At 39.1% G+C, this 19,725-nt stretch overlaps 2 protein-coding genes across 2 annotated transcripts; both read right to left on the bottom strand.

Moving 5' to 3' along the window:
* Nucleotides 1-10,588: 10,588 nt before the first annotated feature.
* Nucleotides 10,589-12,342, bottom strand: LOC120767329 (chitinase-like protein Idgf3). The gene is made up of 3 exons (XM_040093273.1): nt 12,191-12,342; nt 11,587-12,138; nt 10,589-11,442 (listed from the first exon to the last, which is right to left on the bottom strand). Exons 1-3 carry the CDS (start codon nt 12,306-12,308, stop codon nt 10,787-10,789), a joined length of 1,326 nt encoding a protein of 441 aa, XP_039949207.1. The 5' UTR covers nt 12,309-12,342; the 3' UTR covers nt 10,589-10,786.
* Nucleotides 12,343-12,510: 168 nt separating this feature from the next.
* On the bottom strand, nt 12,511-19,503 carry LOC120767332 (chitinase-like protein Idgf2). Its single transcript, XM_040093275.1, has 3 exons — nt 19,234-19,503; nt 13,324-13,881; nt 12,511-13,250 (listed from the first exon to the last, which is right to left on the bottom strand). Exons 1-3 carry the CDS (start codon nt 19,337-19,339, stop codon nt 12,598-12,600), a joined length of 1,317 nt encoding a protein of 438 aa, XP_039949209.1. The 5' UTR covers nt 19,340-19,503; the 3' UTR covers nt 12,511-12,597.
* Nucleotides 19,504-19,725: the final 222 nt, after the last annotated feature.

Here is a 19,725-nt window from a genome sequence, read left to right as displayed (position 1 = left end):
CATTAAAAATGTTTAGACACAAATAAACAAATCAAATGACTCCAATAAATTGATTTAAACACACGAGCATGCGAAACAGCACGAAGCGCGACGTTGGTAAGGTGGACCGAAGAGTCCACACTACAAAAGTCTTCGAATGTCGGAGTACAAAATGTATTATTATATAAAATGGGATCCCGCTTTTATTTTGCTTGTCAAAGTTTAGTTAAAGTTGGTGTTCTAGACTCTACTTATCGCTAATTGAGAGATTTTTGGGTATTCAAACAGTATTCATTCTATTGAGATAGCATCAAATTTATTTCAGATTTTATATGAACACAATTCAATGCGGTCATAGTAAGACCTTTGCCGATATTAGTTTGTTTGGTTTTTCGGTAGCGACGACCGATTGTAGCGCTCCTCTTTCGAGCACATAACTCAAACAGCTTTTATTGCCCTTGAGTGATTACGATTTTGTTTGTAAACTGTAGCATTTGTAGCGCTTTTCTTGAAGCGGCATTTCCTTTTGAAACCGATGTATAGATTTTTATTTCCGAATTCGATAAATACAATCAAATCTACAAACTACTCTTATCTTTTGAAGAATATGTCGAATACATCTAATACAGTCGATCTGGCTGAAATTATATGACGTCGTGGTTATTATGTTTTTTTAAAGAGAGAGAGAGATAAAAGAAGTTTTCGATCTTTTAAAGAAAATAAAAGAGTAAATTCTTTCTTAGAAAGCCTCTCTAAAGCTAAATTTTCGGCATAGTCCACAGGAAGCGACCTCCAGGTACATTGAAATAGCCGAATGAAATCTTTTATAACGTTAAATGTGTTTTTGATATTAAGGATTTCATTAAAGCCCAAATATTGTCTAGTGGGTTGGCGTCTGCCAACTGTGATGGCCAATCTTAAGTAATATTATGATTTTATTATTTCCATTGAGTCCTGAGTCTGCTCTGTTTCGCATGATTGTCTTCTTGCAGTATTCAATCATGTCCATTTTTGCCGTAAAACATTTCAGTTGACAGTTACAGTGTGATCCATTTCTAGGTTCCCAACTTTTTTGACTGGTGAATGATGTTATGCTCCAAGGCTTGAATCGAAGCAGGATTGTCCATATAGACTTTAGGCTTTAAATATCCGCACAGTTAAAAGTCTAACAGTGTGATATCACTCAACTTAATCGCCAATCGACCGGTCCAAAACGATGCTGATAAAAGCGTTCTCCATTGATGTGGATCGATGATTCCACCTGCCCACAAACCACACCAAACCGTAGTTTTTTCTAGATAAAATGACAGCTCTTGAATCTCTTCAGGTTGCTTTTCGTCCCAAATGAAACAATTTCGTTTGTTTAAATACCCTTTGAGCCTGAAATGAACCCTATCGCTGGTGCCTTGAAAACGTCGGATATTCTTGGAGCTTTTCAAGAGCTCATAGAGCAAGGCGCTGTTGCTTCAGAAGGTCGAGCGGCTTCAGTTCTTGGCCAAGCTATGTTTTGTACCCTTTCACTTTAAGAACTCGACGTAAAATACCCCTAAATCGCTATACGTCAGTCCTAGTTGCTGCGAACGGCGCCGAATCGACTCTTCACTGTTTTCGTGTACACTCTCAGCTACGGCTGCTATATTTTCTTCATTGCGTGCTGGACGCAGTCTTTTTGGTCGAATATTATCCAATAATAAGTGCTGGGTCTCAAGGTGGGTGCGGGTATTGCGAAAAGTACGCTCAGCATGATGATGTTGACCATAAGTTCTGCAAAGCTCCCGAAATACATTCTTTACAGAACGTGAATTTTCGCAATAAAGTTGAATGGTTTCTAAACGTTGTTCAGGCAGAAGTCTTTCAACGATGAAAAGCCAAACAATACTGAATCAAAATAATATGACAGCTTAACACGACTCATGCGTACATAGAACTCTGAAATAATTTGCAGTTTTTTTAATTGTTCATTTGGAACTTGTAGGAAGTAAAAGAGGGTTAAACTAGTGATATAATTAAAATCTCGAATACAGTCTTCGTCAATACCTAAAAATAGGTTTTTTTCTAACAATAATATTTTGCACTAATGACTCTTCGTATCTGTTAACCATTGGCAGCCCTAGAAGATACCCCCCTAAATCGGCGGAAGGTTGAACACTGGCAAAGGAAAAAAGATATTATATGTGATAAGAAAAATCAATTATTTCTTAGGCTTAGGCTTAATGCAACCTCTTCTTAGGTTGAATCAAAGCAAAAAAAAAAAACAAAAAAACAATGTTACAGTAATCCCCATTAATGCAATCAATTCAAAATAAAATCCCATTAGCTTAACTTATCTGTTATTTTGTCTTCTGTGGAAGCAAAATTGTCCGTCGAACACGATTTTGTTTGCAAACAATGCAACTTTGGCGCGTAATCAGCCACACTTCATCGGCCAATCGGCGAAATCGCCTCCACGCGGTAATGATGTCGCCAAATGTTGCATCTTATTTAAGTGAGGCGACCAAGCAACGCACATATTTGTCATTTCATGCGGCGGCGGAGAAGGCATGAAATCAGTAACAACAAAGGCCACTGGAACCACATATCGGTAAGTGAATTTTGTCGCATTGCAAGTGAGTCATGCGGCTGAAATCGCGCTGATCGCGCAGTCGGTAAGGCAAAAATACCGAAGCAACGCATACGACGGCAAGCCAGTTCGCACAAGGAGAATCCTTAAGCGCACCGCAGCCGAGGCGAGTTAGTCAAATCGACCAAAAGATCGTACGGCTGATGACAGTGGCGCGCTCGGTGATGGCGAGTGAAAAGCGCTTAATTAGATGCGCGCGCGATACAGGCGACAAGGCAGCAGGCAAGACAAGATAGAAAAGCAACAAAACAGCAAGCGGCGATTTTTGTTGCCTGGCGTCAGTGGCGAGTAAAAATAAGTTGGTACATACAAGCGCATGATCTCCAACAGCTCATTTTATGTCCTACATACATGGAGTACCGAAAAGAGCTGGGAACTCTCTGGCCAACCAGCCAGCCAGCCACGCGCCGCCTGCTTCACTTAACTAAGGCAATCTGTGAATTCCACAGAAAGCAATGAAACAATACCGTTTCGATCGATCGTTGCCGATCCTGCTGGCCTTTCGTGTTGTTTGTTTTGCTTTCCATTGCAAGTCTTCGTGCTGCCATCGTCGTCTGGTGTTGGCTTATGGGCTCATCTGCTTTTTGAACTGTGTGTCTGGTACATCTTGTTTACAACATGTTCCATGTTCGCTATGCTGGGCACGAATGCGGTACGAAATTTAATTGAATCTTGCAGCGCAACTATGGTGACGCCACCACACATACGGCCAAACACACAGAGTGCGATTGTTAATGACATACTTTGCATTCCAAAAGGCAGATTGGCCCAGCAAGCAATGTATCCTCGCCAAGTCGGTTGGCCAATTGTTATCTCTTGTTTATTTGACTAAAGACCTCTCAGCTGGATTATGTCCAAGCAGCGTAGCTTCGGCTCGAATTTGTTGAGTTCGCTACGAAATTCGCCAAACTCGCACACGAAGGTAACTAATTTGGTTGGTAATTTTGGCCCAAACCCGTCTGTAAAGCCCGAACCACACGATTTGCGTTCGCTTTTTCCTTTTCTTAGTCGCTCTCGTGAGCTCATTTCCCTCACCTCACAATCGAGATTACAATATCGGATAAGCGCCTCCGTGGACAATTTCAATAATCATTGCCGGCTGCAGATATTTACAAATGTAACTAAGTGGTAGATAAATAAGTATGTGTAGACGAAGTTCGGGTATTTGAGATATGCACGCCAATAATGTGCAGCTTATTAGGGAGAAAATACGCGGATCTCGCACAAATGAGTTGCTGATGTTACACGGTTTGATAAATTAACAAGCTTATGCATAATTGAAATCACAATGATCATGTGCTTCGAGGTTGAATGAACTTCGGGAATATCTAGTCAGTACTGGAGTTTTATGCCTGTGTGAAAACTTGTTGAGAGCCTGTTAGATCATTAACCCGATGCAACCTAATGGTGAACCGTATTGCTTTAGAATACTCTACTAAACACATCTAAGCGAAAAGGGGTCTCCAGAACGCTTATTCGATTTTGGACAGTTTAACTTATGTGTGTCTAACTAAAGAGTAATTGTCAATGTGAAAAATAGACTTCGATGTCCCGTGGTATTGACATTAATCGACCAAGGTTTTCCTATATTATGAACTGACCCAAACTGAAACATGTGAGAATATTCACTGTTGCACATAAGAAAATTATATGATAGTGGATATTACATAAGTTGCAATAAGACGCAGAAACCCTGTACCCCGAATAAAGCTTTTATGGATTACACTAAAGTAAACTCTATTTATCTAACTATTTCCCGTCCAGCTATATGGTGCAGAGGCATGAACGATGACAACATCTGATGAGTCGACGTTACGAGTTTTCAAGAGAAAGGTTCTGCGGAAGATTTATGGTCCTTTGCGCGTAGGCCACAGCGAATATCGCATTCGATGGAACGATGAGCTATACGAGATATACGACGAGATTGACATAATCCAGCGGATTAAGAGACTGCGGCTACGCTGGCTAGGTCATGTCGTCCGAATGGACGAAAACACTCCAGCTTTGAGAGTATTCGACGAGGAAGACCTCCACTCCGCTGAAAAGACCAGGTGGAGGTCTGGAATCTCCAATTGGCGCCACCTTGCGAAAAGAAGAAACAACTGGCGCGCTGTTGTTAACTCGGCTATAACCGCGTAGGCGGTTTCTACGCTAGTAAAGAAGAAGAAGAAACTCTATTAAAAGAATAAATATCTTAGAGCTATTGCGAAAGCCGCGGAGCTGCCTCTCATGCACTTGCAGGCAATTCCAGAGGCAGTAACATTTGCATATCGGTCAGAAGTGTCTTGGGAAGCAGGGCAGCAGTGGAAAGTGTTGCCAGAAGCAATCAACTTCAATTCTACTGGATGCCAGACCACAACGACTTCGAGGGTAATGAAACAGTGTATGAGATTGCCAAGAATTGGGTTCACCTAACAGCCGAAAACGTGATCAACATTGGGAAACCCATAAATTGTTTATACGAAGATCTGGACAGAAACATAGTAAAGCTACCTGGGTATAAAACTTCAAAAATCATGTGCAAAACAGTAGATCGGAAGTATACAAAATTTCGGTTAGCACGCGATAGAAGAGACGGTAGACATGATCGAAATACTAACTGCTAACAGGTGGAGACACACGCCCGCAGGTTATGACTGACAGATCAAGAAGACTGCAGGAAATCTCTAGAGCAAGGCACTAGGGAAACAATGTAGCATCTCTTGTTCACTTGGTGCTCATTGGCAAGTCTACGCTGTAGTACGGTATGATACACTGGAGAAGGTATCGATAGTGAGGCTGCAGAGTTTGTTAAAATTCGCGTCAAGCGCAGGTATGATAAAGGATAACTACTCCTTATGGACTTTGCAACTAAACAACATCTGCTATCGCAAAGGAATAAAACGGGTTTATGCCTGCCTAACCTAACCTGACCTTTGTATGTGCCAGAAAATTGTGAGTGAGAAAGAACAACTGCGTAGAGAAATATAAAACCTATGGATCAGCAAAACATTTATGTATCTACGGTAATCGTCTGAAGGCAGAAACTCTGAACTCGAGTAAACTGAAGGTAGAGTACTTAAGACAACGGATTCAATATCGAATCCACAAATTTCTTGTGTTCTATGAAGTTTAGAGCGTGTAAACATATTTGTTTCTTATAGCTATGGAAGTTCAAGTGAATAGATAAGGAATAAGGGTCGATATCTTACGATTTTATCAGATCAACAAATATGATTTTGATTGATTTTGGGACTTAACAGCATGACTTTCGCCGAGCTTAAAATACTTCGATATAATTTTCTTAGTATCGACTTTGTTTTGGAAACAACCCCGAACTGAAAACTTGTAGAGGGCTTCCTGTTTCCTTAGCCATCAAACATGGTACTCCATTCAATAGTTTCAAAATAGAGTATCGATTTGTGAAATCCAACTCTGTCGAAAGTTATACTGTGTTTTGAAATACTAGTCCGACCAAGCCATACAGATTCAAATATCTTCGCTACATATCATAGATACAAGTATGTTTACCAGCTTTTCGACCATAGTTCCGAGGTTTTTAGATAAAAAATACTCCGAGGAATTTGTAGTTCCAGTAAGGTTGATGTCGTCGTCTTGACGATTAGTACTCGGCAGACAGGTAACCTGATTCAATCGTTCCAGCTTACAAGATGATTGGGTATCAAGAATATCGATGTTAATAATTGAGAGATTAAATTGCCAAGAATGCAAAACTGCCAGCCAAATAGCTATCAATTACGGTAGTAACAGCTTATACAATATCGGATTTCCGTTTACCAAAAAATTAAAAAATGACTGCAAAACGCTTTTAAGACCATTTGTTCTTATAAAAATCTATCGGTTATAATACCGTGGATAATAGCGGTTAGCCGAGAAGCAAACCTAACCGTATTTGTATTGTCGACGCCTTCTGAAATGCAAGCTATTGATTAGATTAGACATTTTGGTATTAGACTATTGACATAAGAGATAGTCGATCGTTAGCGATCGATAATAATGTGTTCGGAAAATTATTTTCTTATTGCAAGTTAAATAATATTCTTAAAATAAGTGTTTCAAATATATTTCTACAAAACTGAGATCCAGAATCAGGCTAAAACATATTGCTTCTATTATGGAATCAAGTTTGATAAAGAAATTGATCGATTGAAATTCCAAAAAAACAAAACTGAATCTGAAAATTCGACAAAAACAATAACTTAGTTTGGTTCCAAGCAAGAGCAGCGTGAAAAAAACATTTTTTAAATCTACAAAAAACAAATCTGGCGAAACAAGCTGGCATCACCCGGCAGCGAGTAGAGTATATTTGTTACCTGGTGGCATGTCAACGCGCTTTCGATTGACATACAAACACGAACAAGCTCACTGTAAATGCACCCACAAGCAGAAAAATTAAAAAAAATGAGCATGCAAAGGCAGCGCTAGGGGCAAGAGGCTTTTCGTAGCAGTCAAATTGGTGGAACATTGGTGGTAAGCGCCACTTATATACAAGCGTTTGTATTGCAATGTGCTATATATATAAATATATATACATATGTGCATGTGCATATAAATATATAGATAAAGTTTTGGAAGGGGGTACTCACAAAAGTTTGCTTAGTAGTTTACTAGAAATTTTTGTAAATATTTTTTAAAATCCAAACGTACTTTATAGTGCTTTGGATCTCTCTGAAACCGTATACGCAAGTAAGTTTTTTTTCAGGTTTTTATTAAGGGGTTACTTGGGTTTCTGGTTTCAAAAAATCAATTTTTTTTCATTGTCTTATTAAATTCTACAACACTTTTTGAATATTGTCCAAAATTTTCAAGTTGATTCCAGTAATAGTTTCGGAGATACAGCCTTGAGAACTTGTGCGTTCGAGGCTAGCTAGACTAAGTCCGTTTTTCTCGGAACTGTGTTTATGAAGTCAGTTAGTAAGATATCTTCAGAACTACTCAACCGATCTTCCAGAAATTTTACAAATGTCTTTGAGATACAATTCCAAAAGATTTGAACTAAGAATTTTTTTCGATTAAAACTATTTGAAAAAAAAATGTCGCGAAATTTTAATTTTTTTGTATTTTTTGTTTTTTGTCTGCCCAAAATCCAATTTTCGGTTTTTTTCCTTTGTCCTAGTTCTAAGTTAAGGTTTTAACCAAAACACGTATTTTTTCACTTTAGATGATCCAGTAAGGAGTTATCCTGCCAACGCGTGCGCATTTTTTCCGAGGGTTCACTAGAAATGGCGTCGCAATTGCTGAGTTTAAAATATGTTTTTCCAAAAATTTCAGAATTTCCATGTTAATAGTGCATGTTTGTAAAAATAAAAAATTCTAATGAAATATTTGATTTTCTAAATGGAAAAAAATTTTTGAAAAAAAGCTGTTTTTAACCCGAGGAAACCCATGGAACCCCGTAAAAGGTAAATAAGGGTTATCCAACTTAAAAAGTCCAAGCGAACTTTTATCAGCCCCCACACGTATGTAATCCCAAGTCGCGCATGCGCATAAACTCATATACCTACAATGTATATTCGTATAACACTTACAAGAAACAATTTGGATGTGGCCAATAAATACTACAAAGCTGGCAACAAAGCATAGTTGCGTTGCAATTGCAGCGTAAAGTGAGCAGCCCAAAAACGGCGCTACTATTTGACAAAGATCGCTAAGTGGCGATAAAGGCATTTAAGCCTAACAGACAAGTTTTTTAGTAGGCGAACACACATGCTTTGCGGGCTTGTTGGTTTCAACCAAATTACCGCAGTTTGCTCTGGCGCTCTCCGCTTGTTGGTCTATAGTCAAGGCAGTGGGCGCCAATAACCGAAAGCAAGCAATTAATGCTTAAGTTGGCTACTTAACTGGCTGTTCAATGCTGATTTCTCGCGCGAGCCACATAAGTAGCGTCGAATTGGCGCTGGCGTTAAGCAGCACTGCCGTTTAAGGTAAATAGCGCCTTTAATTACATTATTACTTGATTTCATTTGCGTTTTTTCGGTATGCAGTTAGATTCGCTTTTGATTTGTTTTGACGCTAGAAATTAATTTGTTAATGTATCAGGCTAATACCAAAATACTTAATTCATAAAGAGAATTGAGTACAGATTTGTTCGATAGTACGTATGTATATGGGTAAGTCATAAATCAAGCCGAAGCTTAGATAATATAAATTAAAAGTAGTTAATTGTAAGGCTTAACTAAATTTGTGCTGAGAATGAGACAAAAGTAATCGAATTTCATTATTTTAGACTTCATAAAAAATTATCTTCAACCTTCGCTTCGGTTGGTGCCTCGTGGGTAACACTAAATGACCTGCACCCTGCACGGCCTTCAGCTTCTGCTACACGATCTTAGCTTTTGAATTGGACTCAGAGTAGTCTTAGCTCATTTAGGATTTTGGTAGGACCCTATGCTCGTTAATGCGGCATTCTGCTACCTGAGTATTATGGAGTAATGCCCAACAGAAGCTGACGAAATAATGTCGTAATTGCCTCCGTCCCCTCAATTCTTGGCAGGTCCCAGAGTAAGTTAACCCTTCCCATGGCTATTTCCTTGCGCTGGTTGTCTCTGAACCCATAGACTCATAGGGACATGCGTTAACCTTCGGCCTTGGCCTTGTTACTGAGCCAACCTTGGAATCATTAAAGGCGGATACCTTTTCGGGAGCCGAATAGGCGCTCTGAGTTGGGACCCAATCAGCATGAACAAACAAATAATACCAATACAAAACAGAATAAACGATGATAGAAGAGAGACAATTTAAAGTGAAGAAAAGTCGAAATCGACACTTTTGTCCTAGATCGGAGTTCTGCTCTTAGGATGACAAAACCGTCGGAAAATTAAAGTAGTTAAGCCGTTTCCTTGACAGTTGGGTCTACGTAACCGGAACGGACCCGGATTTTCATCCGGTCAAGGACTGTGAACTCGGCAGCATTTCGCGAAATTACATCAGGAATGTTTTCTGCCGCTACAACAGCAACAACAAGGGTAGGGAACGAACCTCTGCCCTAGCCGTAGTTAGCCCCTTCGGAGAACATTAGGTGAAGTCGGCGGAAATTTGCCGGCAAGCGTCTCAAAAAGAAGCAGAGTTAAAGCAACACCATCAGATTGGAGGCTGTGAAAAAAATTAACTTTCCACTATGCCCTACAGCCCGCATTTGGCTGCAGAACCTTCTTCAGCAAGTGAGATGGAGGAGCAAATTAGATATTGAAACTCCTCACTACTCATGTATGAATGAGTAACAAGGCTAGAGCGGATTGCGGAGCCTAATCAGCAAGCTCTGATATTGCTAAATGCAGAATCCGTTGGTGCACTAAGCGAAGCCAAAGGCATTATGGATTCGAGACAGTGGTCCTCAGGATCCTACCAACATCAGCCAAAGCTGATGTGCTCCACCTTTCTGTGCGGCATATCGGTAGTAAAACGGCCATGAACAACGACTCGGTCCTATTGGATTTGGGGAGTTCTGTAAGCGGTTCGTCGATTGGCGAATCTGTCTTTTGTATTTAATGACTGTTCGAGGAAGTGTGGTTCGAACACGAGGGTGGCGCTGAACTAACGCTTCTGGAGGGTAAGAGGATGGATGAAATTCCAAACGATCATCATACAAAGGCGGCCTCCGCCATTAGATATTGACTCTCTAGGCACAGACGTATCAGCGAAAAGAACCCTATCCCTGTAGGATTATTACTAGGCTAGGTCAGTGAACACTGCCTTGCATACTATCGCATCATGGCTTAAGGAAGTCATAAGGCTTAAATAATATGACGTTGGAGAACGTTCAACAACGTCTTGGCGAAAGAAGCTCTGTTGCAGACTTATACAGCAGTTGTACAAAAATAATGTGATTCTGAAAGACGATAATAAATTTCATATTTTAGTACTACAGTTTTTTGTCATCAATTCGGATTCTTTGGATACCTCGATCACATAAGACGTATTTGAGTGTAACTAACTACATCGGGTAGTCAGACTAAAAGTCGGTTTCTTAGCTGACACTGAAACTAAAAGGTCAGTAATTAATCGATTTATTTTAACTCGGATAACAAGTAAATATTAACAATTATTAAATACAATCACAAGAAAGAAGTAGTTAGTTAACAATTTCTATAGCACTACGTTTAGGTTTCACAAAATATATATTTTCACATTTGCTTATCAAGCAACAACTGCATTTAGAGGGCTTAGATTTTCCGCCAATCGTCTCGCTTAAAGCAACCTGTATTTGACAGCCCTCAACATGGGGAACTTGTCGCCGGTGCATTGACCACGGAAATCATCCAAAGTGATATCGAACAGCGCTACACCGCCTAAATTCTTCGCCTTGACATAACCCGCCTTGCTGGCCGCCGTGTCGGGATCTTCATAGCTTACCCATACACCGTTAGCGCCATCCTCATCGGCGGTGTGGAAAGCATAAGTGCCATAACGTTTAGTGGGATCGCTAATACGACGTAGTGGGGCATCAGCGCCTTTCGCATTGATGTTGGATGGATTTGGTAGACGTTGACATACTTCCAGCCAGTTGAAAAGACCTGGTGTTTTGGTTATCGGTCCAGCAGGTGCTGCACCCTCTGTAGCTGCTACTACCGGCAAACCAGTGTTACCGGAATCCTTAGTCATCTTCCAAGCGCGTCCAAAAGTAGGAATACCCACGTTGATTTTGCCGGCGGGCACACGTTGCAACAACCAATTCTCCACTTGGAAATTAACATTATAATGAGACAGACGATTTTGATCGTAGAGCTCATAAAGTGGTGCGGAGTAATCGGCTTCCTCGGGATTACGTTCAGGTGTGAGGAAATCGAAGGCAGCCAAATTTATCAAGTCCAAACTATCGGCTATAGCCGGCGCATCGAAGTACCCTAAGAAAGTGGGAATGTGGTTAGAGCGTGAATAAAAAAGATCAATCAAGCAAGATTGGAAGAAGTAAGCCAGTAAAATTGTCGAGTTTTCGTTACTCGAATTCCGTGTTTTCTACCATAATTTCAACTTTGTTAAATACTTACAACTCGAATTGACATTCGGTAGAACTGTCAGCGATAACAGTAAATTGTCGGTGCGTAGCGTGTTCTTCAGATCCTTAATCAAATCGGTGAGCTCTTCCTTATGTTCATTCGCTTTCTCATCGACAATGAAGTCACCAGTGAAGAACTTCTTGAAACTCTTCCACACAGCGCCGGCTTCGGAGTGCACCTTCCTCGGTTTGTTGCGTGGCAGTTGGAAAGCCAAATCGATGCCATCAAAGTTGTAGCTACGCAGAAAATCACGCGCCGAATCTATGAAAGCGGTTTGCTTCTGGCGACCTGCCTCCAACAGATTGATATACTTCTCATGACCACCAGCATCGCGATCACCGCCGACGCTCAGTAGAAACTTGATATGTGGATACTTCTCTTTGAGCGCAGTGACGGTGGCGAAGTGACGGCGTTGTATATCGAGATTTTCATTGAGGCTCATTAGCTGGAAGGTTTCCGGTTTGATGCCTACATAGCCGTAGATGACGTGTGTGCAAAACTGTAGCGCGATTTCCAAATCAGCCGTGCTGAATTCTGCTTGACCTATGAAACAGTTATTTAGTGGAATGTAAGGTAGGTAAATATAACGGTAAACCTGCGCGTGTGACGCCCTTTGAATCGTAAAAGCACACTAAATTGCGTTCCAAGAAGGAAGCTGTGGCCCAGTTCACGGAACCCAGAATAAATGCTAAGGTTAGAAGTAAAACCTTCATCTTGGACGTCTAACCGACTACAAACACGAAATGAAAATAATATTTTGCCAACTGAGCTCACTGTTTGCTCGAGTAAATTTTAGTAAGCTTTCTAAGAAACTTATCAGCGCGCATATTTTAGGTTCAACAAGATCATTGGAACACTGCGCCGTAGCGTTGCGATAATACGAAAAATATATAAGTATATAAACAATTTTATAGGTAAAAAAATAATCATTGTTTATTGAGCGTGAAAATATACAACAAAAGCAAATTCGAAGATAATTTGTGTATAGAAGAACTTAAAGTATTACAAACGAAACTTGGCAGCACGCAAAATGGGGTACTTATCGCCAGTGCACAGGCCACGGAAGTCATCGTAACTCAAGTCGAACAAGCCAATACCGCCCAGGTTCTTCGAGTGCACATAAGCCGCCTTATTGGCCGCGCTGTCCGGATCCTCATAGCTCACCCACATGCCGTGTTCGCCATTACCATCTGCCGGACGGTAGGCGTACGGGCCGTAACGTTTAGTGGGATCGCTAACGCGTCGCAACGGTGCATCGGCGCCCTTCAGATATGTATTTGCCGGATTCGGTAACTTACCGCACACCTCCGGCCAAGAGAGTAGACCGGGGTTTTGACTTTGCATGCCAGCCGGTGCCGGACCATCAGTGTCCTTGATGACAGGCGTGCCAGTCATGCCAGAATCGCTGGTTAACTTCCAAGCGCGTCCATAGGCGGCAATACCGACATTAATCTTATTGGCCGGACACTGCTGAGCCAGCCAATAGTCTACTTGGTAATTAACATTGTAGTGTGGCAAGCGATTTTGATCGTATAGTTCGTATAGTGGCGCCGTGTAATCGGCCTCTTTTGGATTACGCTCGGGTGTGAGGAAATCGAAGGCGGCCAAAGTGACGAAGTCCAAATTGCCAACGAGTGCTGGCACATCGAAGTACCCTATAAGTTGTTTGTTTTGTTGAGTACATGGTATATTCAATAATTTACTAAATTCTGATTTGCACAAACTTACACGATGAATTGACATTCGGCAACACCGTTAGCGTGAGCATCATATTATCGGGACGCAAAGCATTGCGCACATCACGCACGAATGCGGTAAACTCTTCCTTATGCTGTTCGGATTTCTCATCTACGATGAAATCGCCCGTGAAGAGCTTCTTGAATTTCTTCCACACCATGCCGATGTCTGAGTGCACTTTACGTGGCTTATTCTTCGGAAATTGGAAGGCTAAATCCAAACCATCGAAACCATACGAGCGCACCAACGAGTAGGCAGAGTTTATGAATGAGGTCTGCTTAACCTTTTCACCCTCCAACAGCTCTAGATATTTGTTCGGATGCTCGGCATCGACGTCTTGATCGCCACCAACGCTCAGTAATACTTTCAAGCTTGGATATTTGCGCTTCAGCGCTGTGACTTCGGAATACTGATGCTTGTAGACGTCCAAGTCTTCGTGCAGACTCTGCACCTGATAGGTGTTGGGATTGATGCCGGCATAGCCGTAAATCAAATGCGAACAGAATTGCAAGGCGATCTCAAGGTCGGGCGTGAGCAGTTTGCCAAGTCCTGCCGTTTGTTTTGGTGTGACGAATTTTAAAAAATAAATTAATATTTATTGTTTACTTTGAAGACGGTGCAATTGCGGTTTATCAAAATATGGTGCGTGCATGCGTGACAAAAATACGAAAATACAAAACAACAACAACACAAAGGTTATACGTAAATGTGGCGTTGGTGTGGCATATAAACATGTGCTCGTACGAAACGGACCACAAAAGGAAAACAACACAATAGATGAACACAATCAACAAATTATCATTCCAACACTGGAAAATACACTTATTTGCTTAGAAGTATGTGTAAATGTGTGTACCGAATGGAAAAATATAAGCAAAATGCCACAAAGTACAATGAAAATACAATCCAAATCTAGATTTGTGCGCGTAGTTTTTGGTTTGAAATGAATAATTTAGTTATTTTCACACAATAATGTGTTTACAAACTCATGCCGGTGAGCTACCCCACTTTGTCTCGCCTCATAACTATCTGTCTGACGCTTGCGTCATTAACACGTTCCAATTAATATCGCGTTATGACTCACACCTCGGCTTGACAGTTAATAAAATGAAGAACTTAGTATATCCACACTGAAGTTGATAATATTGTTTTTTTTTTTGTTTTTTGGTTAAAGTGTGTTGACTATTGTTGGCGGTCAGTTGTATGCGACAAATTGTTTACCGGGTTTGTGTTTTGTACCCGAACACAATTTTCCTTAACAGAATGAGACTCAGAAACTCAAGTTACTCTATATACTGCGATATCATGAAACCTATCATACATACAATACATAAAACGGGTGAACCAATTAGAGATACTTTCTTCAATAGTTTTTTTTTTTGACAGATCACGCGTGAGTCGTGTCAAGCTGTCACCGACTATTTGATGCCTGAAATTGAAGCTCATGATCTCGGCGACAGAACCATTAATATTATTTCTCAAATAACTCAGTTGGACTGAAAAAAAAACGATTGGTACGATTTACATCAGGAAAATTACCCTTTGAGGTCGGGTATATATATGTATCTTCCAGGTACTTCCAAGTACCATTCCGGTAGATATCTCAGCGAATTCGACACTAATATAGTGCCAGTTTTGAGGTTAGGAAAAATCAGAAACTAAACTTAGGCAAAAGTATGACAAAAAAGTTCGTGTCCAGAGATACAATATACATTCGGTATACCAATCTTCGAAGGGATTATGTGAAAATTTTGGCAGAACTGTATATTTACATGAATTTGAATAAAAATATTCATCTCTAGCTATCTACAGAGATTATTGATGCAAATATTGGGGGTAAAATTTTCCTTATTTCTTTTTTTCCTCCAGAAAAATGGTGCGTTACATACGAACTCTTTGGAAACGGGAGTAATACTTTTCAAATCGCAGAAAATTTTTGGAAAAGAGAAAAGTAAATCGGAATGGACCTGATGGTAAAACCTCTGTTCATCGTCCGAAAGGCCAATCCCCAAGATACATCAAACAAACAGAAAAGCATGATGGCGGTAATGTCATAGTTTGGGGGTGAGTATTCGTGGTATGGAGTGGGGAGTGGGGAGGTTAGTCGAAATTGATGGTAGAATGAATCAGTATTCCCATTTTAATATACTAAGACACAGAATGGAGCCATTTTCATTTGCATTAGTTGCTTGGCAACTAACTTCATGGCAAAAGAGCTCGAATGATTTTAGTGGATGTTTTGGGTATGAAAAGCGTTCTTGCTTCATTAGTACCGATAAAGTTGATTTTTTTTTTTCAAAAAGAGTACTGTAAACAGGTTCCGAGAGCTTTATAACTGCCGATGAGACATGAGTTTATGAGTTTGACATGCAACAAGTCAACAACAATCAGAATGGAGAGAAAAAATTGAGCCGAAACCAAAAAAACCACACCAAAGGCGCTCAAAAATCAAGATAGTGCTCATTATTTTTTTCGATATTCGTGCTTTGGTGCATCATGAATTTGTTCCAAAATGACAAACGGCATTTGCATGAGAACATTGGCATTAAGAGTATTGTATCTGGTGGGGATTACTTTGAAGGCGAAGAAATCAATTTTGATGAATAATAAAATATTTTGAATTTTATTTGCATTTTTCAGGTACTTTTTTGTCACAATATATGTGATAGAAGGTCCACATTTAGAGGACAATACCACGCAATATCAAAAAGTTCAAAATTCAATGTATTTTTCGAAACTTTGGAGTTGAAAAATTTGTTTTAAATATTTACGATACACAAGCGCTTCTAATTTTCGGTGCTATCCGTACTCAAACCGACCCCAACATATGTTTTGTTGTGTTTGACCGTGCACAGTGAGGAATTTTAATTGATACTGATTCCCGTATTTATTATTCTGTTTATTCTATTTTCTATGGAATTGAATGCGAGCGCATTTGGCGTTGTGTGAATAAATATTAGCATACATGATTTTGTATTGAGTACTATAAAGTAGATATACCATATACATATGTAAATGTTATTTTTATACTAAAAGCACATATCAGTTCATTGGAGTGTTAGCAGCGAGTTCATTGGAACAGTTTGTTGAAACAATCGCTATTCTAAGTCGCGTCTATTGCTTTACAACGTGACCCCCTCTGATAAGATATTGACCTAACTCGCTGCTGTTCTCTCTTTCTCTATATCAATCTCTCTTTCTAAATATATATACATATGTATGTATATGTCAATCGTCTCTCTATAAGCAGCTGACACCAAGCATCCGCCGCGTTAAGTGATAATTTCACATGATGCTCTCGATCCAAACTTGTTTACTTACTAAGTCAGCAATATTATTGTAGATTGTATCTAAATATGTATGCCAATTATAGGTTATAGTATTCACACTTTTTATTTAGTTTGATGTTTGTAAAAGTAAAAAACAAAATTATAATTTTTGTAGCTTGATTGATTGTGACTAGCTTTGAGTAGCTAAAGTCGTAATCAACAAGAGGAATGTGGTCAATTACTTTGGATTAATTACTTCCTTGGAAATGTATAATTGATTTCAGTTAGATTTACAAGTAAAGTACCTGCATTTGCTTAAGTATATTTAAGTGAACACGAGATATATATGTACATACATATGTATATGTATACTCCTATACCTTTTTTGTATACTTAATTGATTCAATAAATAGAAGCTGATCAAATATATGTATAAGGAAAAGTAACTGGCAATAGCTGAATAATATCAGGAGCCTTCAATCGCTTACTCACGAAAATAACTAATCGAGGAAACAACTGGTATAAATTAATTAGATAGATTTCCATTAAATAGATTTGGAATGGCAAGCGATTTAACACTTTCGTGATAGTATATTTATTATGTATTTACATTATTGAATAATTGAAACTTCAGAATTTTCGAAATTTTCTTCGAAATTTTCGAACATGCAAATTTTTGACAAAAAAAAAAAAAGATTTGGCTCAAGGATTGCAAGCGGAGAAGCAAATGCCATTCATTAAACCTTAAAAGGTACTATAATGTCACCAAATTAGGAATTCTCTAGGCGAAGTTTGGAAGTTCTCTGAGCGCCGTTCACTTGAGAGTGGCCAGAAACGATTTTTTTACATATGACTTAAGCAGCTCACGACTTCCTTTAAAGGCAAGCCCAAACGCCCCCAATGAAAAGGAATGATTTTCTTTATGTTTTAATAGCTTGAAGTAATGAATATCTGCTTGAACGCATTTTTCTAAGTTCGAATTATATGAAAAATTGCTGTTCGATCAGTGTCGTGCCAACTTCGCCGATTTAAGCAGAACGAATCTGACATAAGACGTCTAGAGGAACTTCAAAAACGTTTTTTGGAACAACTTTTTCCGAAATATTTTTCAAAAAATTTTAAGTTCTAAACAAACGATTAACTTGAAACTTGGCACGAATTTTTTCTACTTCAATTTTTCCCTCCAGAAAGAAGGTGCGTTATGTATGAACTCTTTAGAAACGGGATTAATGTTTCTTAGATCGCAGACAATTTTTGGAAATACTCTTTTCTGGATGGAGCTATAAAATAGAAGTAAATCGGAATGGCCCCGATGGTCATCATGTGAAAGGCCAACCCTTAAATCCAAGATATGTACATCAAAACAAACAGTAAAACATGATGGAGGTAATGCCATGTGTGGGGTGAGTTTTCGTGCTATGGAGTGGGACTGTTGGTCAAATTGATGGTATAATGAATCAGTATACCCATTTTAACATTATAAGACACATAATGGAGCCAATGAAACTTGAAACGAGTTTTTGATATGTATAACAGAAGCAGAGCCAGATCAAAACTTAGATGGATTGAAGAAATGAACTAGGACGCTGAAGCGTTGCAACGAGGATGCTGGCGAACTCAAACAGGGACAGAAATAATTAGAGAAATAAATTGCAGTAATCGGGAACCCGCACCGGGTAGAGAAGCTGATGATGATGACATTTTTATGGCAAGAAAGAACAAAACTCAATATTTATGATTTAAAAAATAATTTTTTAATACGGAAAAGTTGAAAGTTTACAAAAAACTATCGATTTTTTTGAGTAGCTGCCATTTTTCCTGATCAGAAGAATGGAAATCATGACAAAATAAGCATGCTCCTCTACTTCAACAACTTGTAGTTTTGTAGTGAAATTGAATTATTTTCTTAAAAAATTTGATTGTATGGTCTTGAAATATTGATAATATTGAAACCGATAACCGATATATTATTATTATTTTTTTTTATTACTGAGCGTGAACTATTTCACGAGATTCAGACCTCTAAACGAACGAACGAATGCCTGAGAACTTTTAAGTTAAAAATAATAAAATATGTTCGAATTTCAATTGAAACAAATTTGTCATAACCAAATATACAAGTATAATCATGATTTTAAGCTCGAGTGTCGATTTACTTTCGAAAGTACATATTTCCCTTATAAAATTCGTAGCAATTACACATTTTTACTAATCAAACAGACTTGGAAAAAAATTAACCTGAGATACAAATAATTCATTTCGTTTTCAAAACTATTTATCGAATTCAAATTCGAAATACTATTATTTTAATTTCTATACTCATTCTCTCGTTTCTCTCTACTCGTTTTCAAAACTATTTATCGAATTCAAATTCGAAATACTATTATTTTAATTTCTATACTCATTCCTTTGTTTTCAAACCTCATTTTTTAAACATCAAAATTCCGTGAAATAAAAAAAATACCTTCAAATTATAATAAATTAGCGCTTTTACTTTCAGTGGCCACACGCACAGACATACAATGGTACATAGACCCATAATGAAGCGAGCAAACAAACAAATAAATGTCGTAAATGAGATTTATCTCGAAAAGTAAATATTTGTCAGATAAACTTCCGACTGTGTACTCACCTTCGCGTATATAGCTGGCCGAGTCATAGTAACAGACGAGATTAGCGGCGCCCGTTTGGGCCACCAGCAGGCCTAAGGCCAGTGAAAGTAAGGCGAATAATTTCATCTTACAATGAATACTGGTTTACCAAGTTGTCAAAATAACTGCAGATATATTATACTATATGTACGTAGCGCTTTTTATTGACTCAACGAAACGAACTGCACAAAACAAAAGTAAAATTGAAACTAAAATCACAGAGCTATAAATGTCACCGAGCAGCAAGTGGATTAAATGTATGCAAACGGCATCAGCTGGGCCTGAGGCGATTGTGGAGAGTGAGCGACAAGCTTCGCGCTACTAAAGCTCTGCTTAAGCTCGACGCATGTGTGCGCTGATGGCTTTGGAGATGGGTGGAGATGTGCGACGCACACGAGCGAACAGCTGATCGCATGAGCTTTTAGTGGGGCTGCAGTCGTAAATAGAGCGAATGTGATTAGCGGGCGGTACTT

The sequence above is a fragment of the Bactrocera tryoni genome, chromosome 2 (genome assembly GCF_016617805.1).
Source record: "Bactrocera tryoni isolate S06 chromosome 2, CSIRO_BtryS06_freeze2, whole genome shotgun sequence".
NCBI classification, from domain to species: Eukaryota; Metazoa; Arthropoda; class Insecta; order Diptera; family Tephritidae; genus Bactrocera; species Bactrocera tryoni.
The sequence above is the reverse complement of the archived record's forward strand: the minus strand, read 5'-3'. Positions and strand labels throughout refer to the sequence as shown.

Bases quoted from the DNA above. Each gene is read 5' to 3' on its own strand.
- LOC120767329 (XM_040093273.1), bottom strand. From the start codon at position 12,308: ATGAAGGTTTTACTTCTAACCTTAGCATTTATTCTGGGTTCCGTGAAC. The intron at 12,139-12,190 runs GTTTACCGTTAT...ACTGTTTCATAG, and splicing joins AAAGGGCGTCACACGCGCAG to GTCAAGCAGAATTCAGCACG. The intron at 11,443-11,586 runs GTAAGTATTTAA...CCACTTTCTTAG, and splicing joins ACCGAATGTCAATTCGAGTT to GGTACTTCGATGCGCCGGCT.
- LOC120767332 (XM_040093275.1), bottom strand. From the start codon at position 19,339: ATGAAATTATTCGCCTTACTTTCACTGGCCTTAGGCCTGCTGGTGGCC. The intron at 13,882-19,233 runs GTGAGTACACAG...AACAAACGGCAG, and splicing joins GGCCAGCTATATACGCGAAG to GACTTGGCAAACTGCTCACG. The intron at 13,251-13,323 runs GTAAGTTTGTGC...AACAACTTATAG, and splicing joins GCCGAATGTCAATTCATCGT to GGTACTTCGATGTGCCAGCA.